General features: G+C 37.7%; 1 protein-coding gene across 9 annotated transcripts in view; it reads right to left on the bottom strand.

Annotated features, from left to right (window-relative positions):
* Window positions 1-15,703, bottom strand: part of STAG1 (stromal antigen 1) — a 205,132-nt gene that overhangs the window by 19,055 nt on the left and 170,374 nt on the right. For all 9 annotated transcript variants that reach the window (XM_041126677.1, XM_041126678.1, XM_041126675.1 and 6 more), the window contains 4 exons: window positions 8,848-8,940; window positions 5,042-5,216; window positions 2,495-2,634; window positions 569-670 (listed from right to left, as the gene is read on the bottom strand). In XM_041126677.1, the coding sequence (XP_040982611.1) occupies window positions 569-670; window positions 2,495-2,634; window positions 5,042-5,216; window positions 8,848-8,940 (510 nt within the window). The remainder of the gene's footprint in view (window positions 1-568; window positions 671-2,494; window positions 2,635-5,041; window positions 5,217-8,847; window positions 8,941-15,703) is intronic.

Here is a 15,703-nt window from a genome sequence, read left to right as displayed (position 1 = left end):
TTCTAAGCGATGGATATAGCTGGTACTTCAAGGGCCTAAATGGTATTTAGTGAAGCACACACTTGGTGCTGTTGGCAGAACAAGAATGTATTTCATCATCAAGCCAATAATTTATGGTTGATGTAAAGCAAATTTTTCAGGGAAAAAACATGTTTAATAATATTGGAAGACTTAAACTAATTAGCTTGAAGTTTGAAAAAATCAATCAGTATTTAGACAAAATGTACAGAAGATGCATTACTTCCAGCTAATTATAAGAAGAAAAAGTCATCCTATTCTTCTTGTTCACTAGGTATCAGTAAACAAATGCTACGAATCAGCTTGGACCAAACAGCCTTCAAGGCTCTTCTCCCCTTTCTTCCATTTTAATCTGACCAAAACTTTGCCAGTGTGGGCTTAAGGAGACAGAGATTACTGAGACAAATGAACAGTGACAGCCTGAATTGAGGAGCAAGATAATCTCTTAACAGAAGTGTAGTATTTTCACTTCATTGTAAAGGGCACCAGAGAAAATCCTGTCCAGTATTTTTTGCAGTGAGGCATTTCTAACAAAAGTCAAGATTCTTACCTGTTGCAAACTGAGAATGAGTGTCTTTGCACACTGGATTTTATCAATTTGCCTTGTTTTGCTCAGGGTTTCCTTAATGATATCTCCATAGTCATTGTAGTACTAGGAAAAAATGTGGAAAAAACCCTCTTTAAACCTTTAAATTGAACCTCTTATACAATTTCTTACAGTTTTCCTGATAGAAGGATTACTTGTAATTCTTGTTTTGAAAAGGCAGCAGTTGCCAAAAAACGTAGTCTCAAATCCAGACTTTTTTGTGGGAGTGGGAGGCAATGTTTCAATATCAAAATTTATACTGATTGGTAGCCTGCACTCAGTGATGAGGTAAGGAACTTCTGTATTTGTTATTATCTTTTGTAACAGATATGTCAAAAAACAAACAAAAGAGTATTTCCTACCCCAAACTAAATATTTGATGAAAGTGACCCAAGGCTGAAAATTCTAAGAAACAACATTACATTGAACCAATACACCCTTCAACAAGTAGGTGCAAACAGACACTAGCACACAAGTGCGAAGCTTCATATACAATGCAAGGTGAGTTAGATGGCCAAGAAAGTAATTCACTGAAACCAGAAAGCTGAGTAAGGAATTAGTCAATATGAAGTGCTGATTTTCTTTATGTTAGAAGAATGGTTGCTGGAACTACAGCCTACGGTACTGACCATTTGGGTAGAAAAGCCTGTATAATCGTTAAAACTTCCAGGCTGAGAATAGAAAAAAATTTTTTCCAAACAGTATTCTTTCAGCTTCACTAATATTTCTGCATTTGCAATCACTTATTTGCATTCCCTCTAAAATATTGCTCCTGCCTTCTTTGGTACAGAGATCTTTCTAGTTTGCATTCTAATTTAAACTCAATTTCTCTCACTTTCCCCCAATTTCAAGAGATGGAGGGGCATGGGGAGAGAAGATGACCAACCTAGAGCAGCAGGTAGGAAACTAACCTGGATTGTGACAGCTTCAGTTTGAAAGTCCTGCTCTGGAAAAAATCCCTCAGCAAGACTAACCCTGAGCAGCGACCTGGCTGATGGCTAGAGAGTGCACTGGGGACTTTATTGTACTGTGTGCTCTTAATGAACCGGAGAAGGAGGATTTAAAGTTAAATCCTTTATATTTCACATCAACATCTCAAACACTGTCTATAGTAAAGGACCTGCTCCCCACTCTGTATTCCAGTTTCTCCTCCTTGATTGTCATCTTTGTGATGACTAATGTCTTAGAGAGACAGGTGAGGTATACCTGGCAAGTTGATATAATCTGAGGGGCTTTGCATTGCTTGGCAGTGTCAGGACTGCTAATGTGCTTGTTTTCTGCCAGGTAGATGCGCAAGTACAGGGTGCAGTGGTAGCTGAGCAGCAAGTCTTTCTGAATTTCATTGGGCCTAAATACTGTGTGGAAGCAGAGTAAGTTGGTAAGACATTCAGTTAATGCATACCCACTTACAGCAGTACTATATAGAGCTTTTTTTTTTTTTTTTTTACTGCTTTCCTGTTTAAAACAATCTTTTCTCACAAAAAACCCTGCTTCCTTACAGCAAGCACCAAGACTGGGAGACTTCCAGTGAAATATGACATTGAATGGGTAACTGTTATTGTGGATTCTAGGAATGAATTTGAGGAGCAGGATAAGGAATTTTCTGTAGAGAGGAGCCTCTCTGGAAATACTCAGCACCTTGTAGGACCAGATTTTGGTGCTGCCTTTAATAAGGCATTCCTGCTACACAGGGCAGGAACTTCAGAGCTTACTGCTGCTCAGTGGCAGGTGTAATACAGAAAGGAAAAGCTATTATAAAAAATCAAATAAGACTGAAAAAGCTTTCAAAAGTGTTCAACCTTTAACTACTGCACTGGAAGGGAGAGAAAGAGGGGCCCTGACACTACAGTCTGTGTTTAGTTAGGAAGAGGAGAATACACAGAGCTGTACCTTCATATAGTGTTTGAAGATATCTGCTGCTGCATGCATGTCCACAATGTCATAAATTATCAGCTTGCTAAAGGCAGCCAAAAGGTTTCTTCTCTTATGTAAAGCTTCTATTTTGTTAGCTTCATCTTCTTCATCTCCCTCTGAAAGCATCAACAACAATAAAACGTTTATAAGTAGCTGCTATGTTCTAAAGCAACATTACTGAAGAGAAGCTTTTAGAAAAAAACAATTCTTTAGAATGAAGCAAGGTTTGTTGCAGGAGAAGCTAAAATGAAAGGTGATAATTCTTGAGTCCTGCCTATGTTAGGACTTTTGGGAAAGTTCAGGAACATGACACACCATTGACCAAGGATGCTATCTATAGTCCTGAGTAGGTACTGAACATAATCTGCATGGAACTGAATCGCTTATTTTCTTTACCCTGTGAAAGGCCACGGTGAAGACCTGTTGAATGCTTTTTGCTTAACTTCTGAAACACAGGATATTTGGAGATGCTTCATTAGCATGACTAAGCTATAAATATTTCACATAAGGAAAACTAGAAGCAGCAATACTTTTACTGCATGCCTTGGATTTTCAGATATGAAATCGATGGCTCTAAAGCATCAATAACAACAGGAAGTAAAATTCAGTTGTAAGAAACATTAACATTGAATGGCAATGTCATAAGTATTAAGTCCCAATGTAAGACTCCGCTCTGTGAATGAAAATGAAACTCTACACATAAAATGTTAAATAGAATATAATATAATAAAAGCATATTCCACAACTTATATAAGAAAATGAAATCAGCTATAACAGTTGTGATAAAAGTAAATATTTTGTGGTATTTAGAAGAGCTTATTCTTGAAGGGAATCTTCCAACCAGTTTGAAGATGTACAGAGCTGTGGTGGGGGGAGGAGGGACATGGTGTCACTGAGACTCTCTTGCTGCACTCTTACTAGAGTCTCCACAGAGCCACAGTACTTAAGTCACATATTTGATCACAGGAAATCTCTTAGGAGCAGTGGAGTTGACTGTGAATATGCATGCACGTCTTAATCCTGAGATACTTCAACCCACAGAATTGAAGCCCATTAGCACACTCCTCCCCCCCCCCCCCCCCCCCCCCCCCCCCCGCCTTTCTTAATTTCTTTTTATCATTACTGATGTGTTCTGAATACCAAAAGTTATAAATGGTCAGACTGACTTCATGGAGTCAGAGTAGCATTAGGGAATGGAGATTACATACAAAGATCTTCATCCATCTTTTTGCTGTCTTCCCAGTCCAATCACAGGATGTTAAAGAACAGCAATTTTGCTAAAGAGCAAAAAAAAATTAGACACTGTCCTCCTAAAATCTATCCTTGATGTATTATTCTGAACATTGAACTCACAAAGTATGATTAACTGCACATACATTTCTGGTGAAGGTGTGTTTCAAAATGTATTCTTCCCAGGAATCCTTAAAGAGATGCTCAACAAAGATGTTAGCTACTGAGGCGCTAGAAAACTGAAAGCACCTTTAGAGCAAGGATATGTTCTCTGAGACCTTAGTTCTACATATTGCTGTCTTAAAAGATCTAAAATAGCACTTATGTGTTACGCTAGCATACAAGTAACTGAGTACAGCGGAAATTCAGAAAGTACGCCAAAAAGAGCACTACAGTATGCACTCAGCATACACATAGCAGTTTGACCATATGAGAATCTATCTCTTGTCCAAAGCTGTTTAGGATTCAGAAACTGGATACCTCTGTACTTGCATTGAGGCATTTATAACACACACCAGCAGCACCAAGTTATTTAAAACAGGACCTAAATGACAAATCTGCCTCTCCCCGACTGAAAGCCAAAAATCTCAAGTTATCCTTGTGAGGACGTAGAGATGGGGTCACCTCCAACTCCAGCCTCTCAAAGCGTGGCCAGGCACAGATGCCTAGGAAAGAGCAAGGAAGCAAGCAAGCATACACGATACTTTCCCAAGTACTTTCCTAGTCTCCAACCAAATCAGTGATGTCCTGAGCTTGATTTGGTTATTTTGGGGGAGGAGCAGAAGGGGTGTTTATTTAGTAACATCAGTTCCTTAAGGCCTTCTTTGCCTACAGCTTTGCTGGTAAGGTTTGCCTTCAGGATCCTATAACCCTATTCAGTAACGCTAAAGGATTTCTCTTCTATGTACTGTTCCATCGTACTTCTTCCCTTGAAGCCATATTAAATGAAGTCTGCTGCTGAACTAAGATGGTACTGTTTTGGAAATAAACATTAACAAAAATATAGATCAGTAAAGGAAGAATAATTTTGTCCAGATTTATAACATGTAGTTACAGACTACTCCCATGTCTTCTGAAAACATCTTTTTTAATGAAGTGAACTTTGTAAGTACTTATTCTTTAACACAAGTAGTACTGAATATTGAATATTTCATATTCACACCTCCCAGAAATAAACAAGGAATAATTCTGAAAACATATGAGCAAACGGATCTGAAAATTCTATTTTCTTCTTTCTTCTGGGTCTGTTATGAAAAAAAAAAGCTAAGTAGAAAATATGAAAGCTAAACATACCCATGCTCTGGTTTTCATCATCTTGGTCAATAAAGACATGGTCCATCACAAAACTGAGAAGTTCTGACTGGAGGCCTGAATCTGGATTAAACACCAAAGGCTGAAGACCTTCTCGACCCCCAGTCATCAGCTGATGACTGAAAATCATCAAGAGATCACAAAGCAGCATGAAAGCCTGAAAGGCAAAAGAGAATGAATGTAGTAAGAAGCATAAGTCAAGTAAGTAAAAAATAAAATACCATTTCTCTAATTTCCAGATATGCCATGCTATTATTAAATGTCCTTCTTTAAGTGTACTCAGTTGTAGTTGTTTGCATGCTGTGAAAAGTGTTCATAAGGGTTTCCGCTAACTTTAAAATGTTATGCCTGTAATTCCTATGTAAGAACTGTGTTTACTACCTCTTCCATGTCCAGGATGATCCACACTAAACTTCCAATTCTACTCTATGAAAAGAACTCTAAATCTACCTTTGATCCAAGGACTGTAGCCAAATTTGAGGTGAAGAAAAACCAACTCTTTTAAATAAACAGTTAGAAAAGTTAAACAAGCAAAAAAAATGAACAACATTATGAGGGAAAAATCCACGCTATGTCACTGTCAGATCCAGAAAATACAGAGAAGCAGCTGTAAGCAAAGAAATTCTTGCAGAATTTCATCAACAACTCTCTGCAAAAAGAATCAAGTAACTCTGCACAGCTTTCAATTCTAGATAAAAGCCAACCAGGGCAGAATTTTCATTGATTTATGCTCATTGCTCTTATACCCTCGTTACCTGAGAATAGAGAAAGAAGGCAGCTATTACTAACTTTATTTCTTTCAAGGGCTTATCTGTATACTCTCATGCAGAAGAATAACATTATTTTCCCCAATGGCTTATGTTGGAGTGTCACAGCCAGCTGTATTCATTTGCATTACATTCAACACCTGAGCACCTTTCAGAAAGTACTTTTTAATCATCTTAGTTTCTTTATCTTTAACCTCAGGTTCTGAAAACTGAAAAAGAGAGGAAGGTTCAGAGTATGAGTGTGTAAAAAGACTCCTAGAAGATCTATGCTGGATGTGCTGTCTCTTCCCCCAGAAGCCTGCAGGAGTCTGTCTCAGGGCAGTGTCAATCACGATTCCCAGGTAGGTGGTAGGCCAGAGGTGTTTTCAACTGAAGAGAGGTTGTAGAATAGCTCTGACAGAGTCATGAAATCCAATGTAGGCTTTAATTCAGTCCTATATTCCCCCTCTACAAACAGCTGAACAGAAAGATAGTTAAATGTGTGTTTAAACATATTTTTGAACCGAGCCTAAGGAAAAGTTGTGAGTGAGAGCAATCTGCTTTACAAACTTCCAAAGTGAAATCTTTGTGAACGCTGAATGTCATAGCAGCTAACTTATTTCTTGGAGTATGTTATAAAATCTGAATGAGCTATACCCAGGCAAGAACAAAATGCAAATCATTGTAAACTATGTTCTACTTAGACTTCAGAAACAGACGCCTCTATTTGGGATTATTCTCCACTGGATCCAAAAAGTTGTCATTCATTTCAGTGATGATCTCATCTGCTCTAAACTCCTTTGATACTGAATAAAATTTAAGCTCATCCTAATGTAGACCTCTAAGAAAGAGCATATGAATAATGCACTGAAAGTGCTTATTTCTGTCTAATATAAAGACAGCAGTGGACTCAGATACACATGTCAATATATTGTAGATACGTCTAGTCACAGAAGATTTATTTCACTCAGTCTAGGAAAATTTGAAATGTTTGAGTCCTGTTTCTATAAATACTTAATATGTTTTTTCTTCCTTTGATATGTACATTGATCTTCTCTGGAAACAATATATAGATTAAGAATGAAATATGGTAGGGAGACAATATACACAGAATTCTCAAAAAATCCAGTAAAACTAAAGGATTGAGCAACAGTCCTGCACTCGCAGAAATATACTTTTTAAGGAAGAAAATTAAAAAGATCATAGAAGTGTTAGCTGGAAGAGACCCCTGGATTCTGTAGTCCAATCTACTCTGATTGGGACACTTGCTGTCTCTAGGTCTGGTTGGTGGTGGCTTTGTCTAGCTGAGGCTTGAAAGCTTCCACGGAATTGTGACGTGCAAAGGAGCTTCTAAGAAGAGTTTAAATTACCAATGAAAAAAATAATTGTGGCTGCTAATAATAAAAGAATAAAAACATGTTAATATATATCAAGAACAAAACCACTGCAGTAATGGGAAGGATCATTTACCATTTGTTGATGCAGAAAAGACATTAGTGCTAGCTAGGTTAAGCTAGAATGGTTGGTATTTTCATGAAGCTAGATGATATTTTCACATTATGTAATATTAATAAAATATGCCAAGAGTAACTACTCAGAATATTAAAAAACAATTACTAAAGTTAAATCTGCTGGAAGACAATGACACGTCAGAGTCTTTTAAAAATACATAAACTAGCGACATCTCCAAGCCTTTAATATTTATAAACTTGCAGAACACAGTGTAAATGCCAAGCAGAGCTATCTTTCAAAAAAAATAAAACTGTCTTTTAAGAAGTATTATCTTTTAAAAAAAAAAACACCGGCAAAAACCACAGGCCAGTTAGTTACAGTCTTTGCAAAATCTTGGGAGGTCTCATAGAAATGCAATTTGTAGACAACTAAAAGATGTCAACAGAGTTGATATAAATCAGCATATATTCATAAAATCTCAGCAAACAAACAAGCTATTATTTTTTTCAGAGACTGCAAACTATTTCAAGAAGCCCTTCAATTTCATTTATTTTATTTCAATTTCTAAATATATAGAGCAGAAGCTTCCCACTCCATGCATGCATGGCTTTCCAAAAATCTAAACCAGAGATTACTGGATAACTACAGTGAACCGTAAGAAAATCTGGTACCTTATTATGCAATCATATTTCACATATATACTTTTGGCATACGTGTGCACACACATACACATGCAGAGAGATGCATGCACTTAAGTTTTCAGTCAGCCTACCAAACAGAGAAGCACAGCAATCTAAGCTATAATGGTTATGTGGATGAGAATCTAAAAAACCCTCCAAATCTTTATATTTCTATAATGAAGACACTGTTTAAACAGATACTTTTCTCTGATTTCTCAAGGAGACATAACTATTTGTGAAGTGATGATTTTTGTATAGTGTGAGAGGACACTACACTCTTAGTGTTATTCAGAGTATTTTTGTAAAATGAATTAACTGTTTTTTCTGCTAGAAAATATGCAGTAGTATGACCTGTAATGCTAGAAGCCTCAATTTTCTCCCATTATCCACAATGGGAAAGAGATACAATAATTAGTATTCACCACTACATTTAACTGAATTATTAGGATAATGAAATAATGAAACAGCATCGAGGCTTCAGGCATTTGCCTTTGCAGGAAAGCAGTCACTGTAGACTCCCTATTAGTCAATAATGGGGAAAAAAATCCAGAAATACAGAGAGAAAGATTCAGCCCAATTGAGATCTCATTCACCCTCTAAAAGTGCCTATTTCTATCTATTAATACAGTAAGTGTCTAAAGGAATAGGCTTTTGGTTTAGGTGATTGAGTTAGATGCCTAAAGTTATGACAGCTGAACATGAGCCTAAGCATCCAGGTAATCCTTATTATACCAAAAATGAATTTGACATGAGCTGTGCTTTGAAGGTGCTTTTAATACAGCTCTTCTTATGCAGTGTTTGTTCAGTTTTATTTAGACAGAAGGCACAGTTTGATATAGTGTCGTCTTGAGTTTTACTATAGTTTAATATTCACATTTTTTTAAAAGCATGTGACAGACATTTCCTTTACCTGTTCTTTGACTGGAGTGTTGACATTTGACAGACACTGCTGGCAGACAGCCAGAAAGGATTTCACAGTTTTCCTCAATACCAACAAGTCCTCCTAGAATGAGCATTAAAGAGGGATAATATATAAATATTAATAAAAGGTTGCTAGGAAAAAGTAAAATAAAAAGATGGTCATAATTTCATACATTCAATCCTATAAACTAGCCACACAAAAAAGGCCATGAAAAAACATGCTATTCATAAAGCACAGAGTAAAACAAGTCATTAATTTTCAGAGAAATGACCCAAAGTTTCCCTGTTAATAAAAATAACAACAATAATAATAACAACAACAACAACAATAATACATTCCTGAGTTAAACTGTCTGTATTTTATATTGAATGTAAATTATAAATTTTTCAGAACAAAAAGTTTAATACATCAAGGTAAGTCTACCTGGTGGTTTAAAAAGAATTCTGTACAATAAATCAACATGATCAAAAAAGTAAAATACCAATGAATGTCTCAAGTTCAACAAAAACATTATCCTAACTGCCCACAGACATGGAAAATGTGAAGGCAAATCACAGAAATCTGATGAGTTATGGAAGGAGAGAGGTTTGTTGATCTGGAGAAAAAAGGATTTGTGGGTGGAAAACATAAATGACTGACTGTTCTTCATCACCTGGATCTAGAGACAACTGATGTGTATTTTAAAGGTGGGTACCTGAAGTGGCAGGTTCATAAGAATACAGCAAGTAGCCACATGGAAACAGCAAATCAATTATAGAAGCAAAAGAACCCTCCTATGTGAAAAGCTAGGACTGCCTCTTTCGTAACCAAGAAACATACTGAAAATGCACACAGCTTCTTGGCGCAAACTAAAATAGTTACTCTGTTTTACAGTAGTGATAAACCAAGAAATCACAAGGACTTTGTGTTAGTTTCCAGTTTTGTGAAAAGGACTAGCTTTGTCAGCATTGGTTCATAGATTTTGCTACTCTGCATTGCTCTGGTGGTACAACAAACGCTTCTGCCCCATCTGCTCCTGCCTGCCATAGCACGTGTCTCCCAGCACTCTGATCTCCTCCCATGCCACCAGCAGTTCTGCCAGGGCCCCGCAGATGACACCATTTCTCAAATGCACCTGGGACCATTGCTTGAAAGACCTTTCCCTTCCCAGTTTTCACCATCACTGGTTTCATGTAAAGAAGGGATTGTGACAGCTGTTAACTCACACTGAGACTGCTGGCCTACTGCTCCTGCAGACTTTCCTCCGTGATACCTCTGTCAGCTTTCAGATGGAAGACACGGTGCCCAACAGAACAACATCCAACCTAAATCTAAAGAATCTACATATTGTAGATGTCACATTTTCCTTGCTAAAAATTCCAATTTTTAATTAAGCTGGCTGTTCAGTCCATGTGTCTCATTTCTGGTTTTAGCTTTTCTTACTGCTTCCTATCATAAGTTCTTGTTATTCTTTGTTTACTGAAAAGCCTTTTTGTGGTCCATATGTTCTTCCTGTACTGGTTCACAACAGAAGGCAGGTCTGCAAGCATGCTGAAGCACCCCAAGTGTTCCTAAATCTCTGAATCTCTTATAATTTTCAATAGAGTGAGCGTGATTTTTCTGATATGGACACTGAAGGTCTATGAGCTACCCTACCCTCCTATTCCTAATAAATTTTTCTCTGATAATATAGCCAAGGATGCCTCGTGCCACTGCATTACCCTGACATTACATAATCTGTAAGACAGCTCTGCTCTATTCTAAGCCACAACTTTCCACTGATGAGCCTTCTTGTTCCCAGATTGTTCTGCCTTCCATTTGGCAGCATTACAATGACTCTTTGTTAATTGTATTTTGTTTACCAATTGATCTACATCATCCACATTTTAAATGTCTTCACTTTACCTTCCCTGATGATTCGTAAAAATAATCAGTTTTTAGCAGAGAACGGATCTCTCCTGGAATACATCAGAAGTTATCCCATTGTGTGATTATTTCCCACTTACAACTTTTTTTGAATATATTAATCAGCTTTGAGCTACTGAATATGAATTACATTAAATTCACGTATTCACCTGAAATGCAACGTGGTACTAATGTCTTACAGAAACTGGTATTTCAACTTGTTTCCTTATCAGTCAAAAATGCAATCTTCTCAAGAACAAACTTATGTGTTCCTTCCAGGCTTATCTCTTGGCCATGTTCATTCTACCCTTCAGCCTTGTACTGACTGTGTTTTCTAGCAGCCAGTCCAAGATTTTACCTAGGACTGATGCCAGGCTTATCAGTTCACTGTGACATAATCATCTGATTTACACCTTTAAACATTGGGATTACAATCACTTTAATAACTTCCTACTTTCTATCACAATTCTCTTCCATTTAAACATTAACAAATTCAACAGATAAACTAAAACCTATGAAAAATCCTATATAAATGTTAAAAAGTGACTGAGTATGTTTCCCATTTTGCTTTCTGTCAAAGAATGAGTAACACGTAGGCACACATTTATATTATACTCTCTCTTGATAGCATGACAAAGATTCATTTTGAAGAGCTACAGACAGCAAAAGAAAACCCAACTGCACAGTGCAACAGAGCCATCTGGAACTTTTCTAAATTTGGAAAAATCCCCAGACTACTATAAAGTGGTAATTTTTTTTAAAAAGAGAAAATGGGAAGAAAAAAAAAGAATTAGATTTTCAAGTCTTTTACTATTCTGAGGCGCACAGCCAAGGCTCTTGAGGTGTGATAACCTGATATGCTGGCTTCAGCAGTAAAACTAGTATGAAAAAATTTTACTGTCTTCCTGGTTGCTAGGGTAAAACCATGGGGTCACACTGTGAACTGGATCACTTAAGCAACCCAGGATAAAAATAACCTTTTCTTGAACCATACAGTGTAATATCTTCAAATTTAACTAGTCCACGGCAGGAACAAGAATGAGCTGCTAAAAGCAAGGACTTGTATTGGCTTTGCCACCACCTGTAACCGAACAACTGTGTTCACAAGACTGCTATCTAAAATTCTTCAGCTATTTTCTAGCTTTAAATTGAAGCTTGTTTTTTCTATTGAAGACATTTAGAAATGCTGTGCGTTTGCTAGGTTCATCTACCAAACTCAATGCTTTTCTTCCTATTTGCCCACTGCCTTTCCTCTAAACTACTTATTTGAGGTACTAACTTCCTTCTCCTTGCAACTCCAACTCTTTGATAAACTTTACAACGTTCAAGAGCCACGAGCTTTCAACTCAGCTGTGGAACACAATCCAACCTTTTGCACCTTGCGACTCTTTTCTTCCCTTCGGCATTTTGTGCCCATATAAATATGAAAAGTCACTAAGTCACTATGTTGTTCTTTAAATCCCCTCTACTAACTCCTCTGCCTACTAATCACTTTGTAATAGCTATGCATTTGGCTAGTCTGGCTGCTGCTTATTCAGAACTGTTTCACCTTTGTCTTGCCTCCAAATGTTAGCTCCATTCATGCTTTTGGTTTTTTTACTGTTTTAAGATTTTGGACTCTGTTCTTCTGCAAATATTTCCTTTTCATTTCATACATGTACAGTGTGTAGTAAACTGGTCCCAGGCACCTGGTTTATTGAATACATGAAGAAATCTAGATGGAAACAACAACTGTATAATCCCCCAAGTCTCCTACCTCAACACTGTACTTGCTCCCCAGGATTTACAGACAAGAGAACTCTTGCTGAGAAATTACCAGCTTCCTTCAAAACCATCCTCAAACCCCTTGTCAGGTGAAGAACAGTTCTTCTCCAGGCTACAACAGACTGCTCCCCAAAACTACACAGTATAAACCCCACCCCTGCCACCAGTACTGTGCTGTTTACCACAAAGAGCACTAGTCTGCTTACTGACAGCTCACACAGTCATGGCCTCAACCTCCTCTGAACACATACAAGAGAAAGACCAAAGATTAGAGCATTAGACTATGGATATTTCAAGGCTTACACATTTCACTCTTACCTGCTGCAGCTTTCCTTTTAGTAATCAATTCTTCCTTTCAGATTTTAGACACCAAGTTGACTCCTCACTATGCCCTTTTTTTCACAGGCTTGAAAAAGAGTTTTAAAATAACTCTGCCACAACTCTATGCTGTATTTAAGTTAACTGGTGGAATCTTTGTTACTGGGCAGAGAATTTGGACTTCCTTACTATTTCAAATAATCAGTAATTATCACCCTTCTATTAAAACGTCTTTGAAACTTTTTAATGCTGATATCAATTCCTTAAGCTCTATCATCAAAATTGGAATCTACAAATGATATTACACAGTGTGGGGGAATCTGCAGAGCACCCTCTTAGTAACAGCCTCAATAAATGACAGCTGATATGACAAGAACATGAGTGCAACAGTGTCTGTGAACAAAATACAAAAACTACCTGTTCTAAGGGGGTATTTGCCTAAAAATTGATAATGCTAAGAGGAAAGCTAACAATGAATTTGCTTAAAATGACCAGATTAAACAGTAACCAGGAGATTGCCAAGAAACTTTTGAGAAAAGGAGGAGTCACCTTGTAAAGAAGTATAAAAGCAGCATGAAAACACGTGATTAAGGAGAGGAACCTTGGGGTGGAACAGAGCAGCAGTCAAACCAAGTCCGACACACCAACACTGCAACCACTGCCTAGGCCTGGTGGCACATCCTCCCTGCTGGAAGCCCTAAGTAGCCTGCATCCATCTGAAGGATTGTCAGTATGGGGTGCAACATGCAGGACCCCACATCTCCAGCACATATTTGTGACTGTGGAGTCCTTTGTGGGTGTGGGTACACATGAAGCTGGAGCATCCACATATCCAACAGCAGCCACATATAAGCAGGGGAGCTCATGCTCCCAAAAGAAGGGCAATGGGCTTGTACATCACATTTCCTTTGAGAGTGAGGGTGTGCACATGTAACTCTAAATTATGTGTGTGTCTTGGGGAGGGGATTAGAGTAACTTATGAACAGTTACAGAAGGGTAGTTCAAAATTTGTAGGTGTTCATTAGCATTATAAAAGTGTCTAGTATTCTGGTTTACCTGCTGTATAGCTGATACTTATCCTGGAGATGTGTTGTGCTGACTGCAGGTTAATTATGTGTTGTTAATAAATCAATGAGCTGACTTGATCCGAATTTCATTTAAACCACAAGAGTCAAACAATTTTTCCCTGCCACACATGTAAAGCCTATAGACCAACACACCTAGCCTCATGTAGTCAGCCATAATCCAAAAAATACCCAACAGCTGTAACATAAAGTATCTCTCAGAAAGCAATAAATGTGCCCTGGGCTTGGGCATAATGCCCAGGGAAGTTTCCAAAAAAGGGCAATCCTCTTAGGAGAGTGCTGTATTTTTGGAATAGCCGTCTGAACACTAGCTAAAGATTAACTTCATTCCAAAAAGATTCTGTTCCCAATTGTATACCCCTTGTTGTCATGTATCTCTACCCTAGAACCCATACACAAAATTATTAAGTAATTTTGAACTCAAAGAACTCACTTTGAAAGAAATCTTACCAGAACCACCCATCCCACCTGCAAACTCCCTACAATAAAATCTACACCTAATGGATGCAGAGCATACCCGATGAAGAAATGTAAAACTTGACAATATATGCCCACTACTACCAAACTAAATACTTCCTTCCACAGAAACATTAACACCCTTGAATGCTGTACTTAAAATTCCAAAATGTTAATATACTTTATCCTGTGCATTGAATGCCTACATGGTAACTAACTAGGTGAAACAGAGCAGCTACTATTTGCCAGCATTAACTCACACAATTGACCCAGCTGGCAGCAGGTGAACATTTCTTACAAATCAATCCCTCCATCTCTGATCTCTCACAGCCTGGATGCTCAAGGGAAATCTAAAAAATCATCTTCTAAACACGAGCCTGGGAACAAAAATTCATAAATCTAAGAGATACAGAAAAACAAGGACTCAAGATTAGTTTTATGACATATTATAAATTCCCTTCTCTCCTTTAGTCTTTTCATCTTTCATCTTCCTTCTCTTCCCCGCTGTCCAGCTCCTACTTCCCTCCTAGTAACAGTCTTAACACCTCACCTTCTCCTGCTCCCACCCCCCTATAGGTACCAATGAGCTTTTCCTTTTGTTTTAGAGACAGTTTACCTGATCTGTATCTAAATAGAAACGAAGCAATTGTTCTCAACTTGTATTTTGCTTTGTAGTCTTCTGCTTTTATTTCAAACCTGAAAGGCTTGTGTGTCCAAAAGCCTCTCTAATTTTTACAGCTATATCCATTGGTCTACTAAAGATATCACTTCAGCCTACAAACCATCACCTCCCTCTGTCCTTAGATCATTACAGCCACAGCAAAGTAACACTAGAAAGCTGGATGGACCTACATATTAAAACACTGTGTCAGAAATGTTCCTGTAAAAGCCTGAATACTTCAAAAATGCTCATTAAATGCTCTAGTTTTCATTTTGAGATGCTTGTGTTAATTCCTTTTTCTTCCCATACATCATACTTTAGAAGTGATCCCCTTTAATGTCCGCTAACTTATACGCCTGCATTATGGCTTATAAAAAGCCACCATGGGCAAAATGATCTCCTAATGGATTAAATGATAGATATACTGCAGATGAGGTTTATTTTCACAGTGAACAAACTAGAGTGGAAAGTTTGATAGAAAAAACCCACACAGACAAAAATGCTACAACCACACCAGGTTTGCGAATTTCTTTTTACCCTGTTTCTGTTGTGAGCATAGCTGAGGTTGCTGGCCAGGTATGAAGAGCTGAAGGGCATTAATGCAGTGCTCCACTTGAACTAAGCATGCAGCAGACTCATTATTTTCGTAGGGGGTGGGGTGAAACCCCAAACAGTA

Source organism: Aquila chrysaetos, chromosome 10 (assembly GCF_900496995.4).
Source record: "Aquila chrysaetos chrysaetos chromosome 10, bAquChr1.4, whole genome shotgun sequence".
NCBI lineage: Eukaryota > Metazoa > Chordata > Aves > Accipitriformes > Accipitridae > Aquila > Aquila chrysaetos.
Note: the sequence above shows the minus strand (reverse complement) of the source record. Positions and strands in the feature narration are given on the sequence as shown.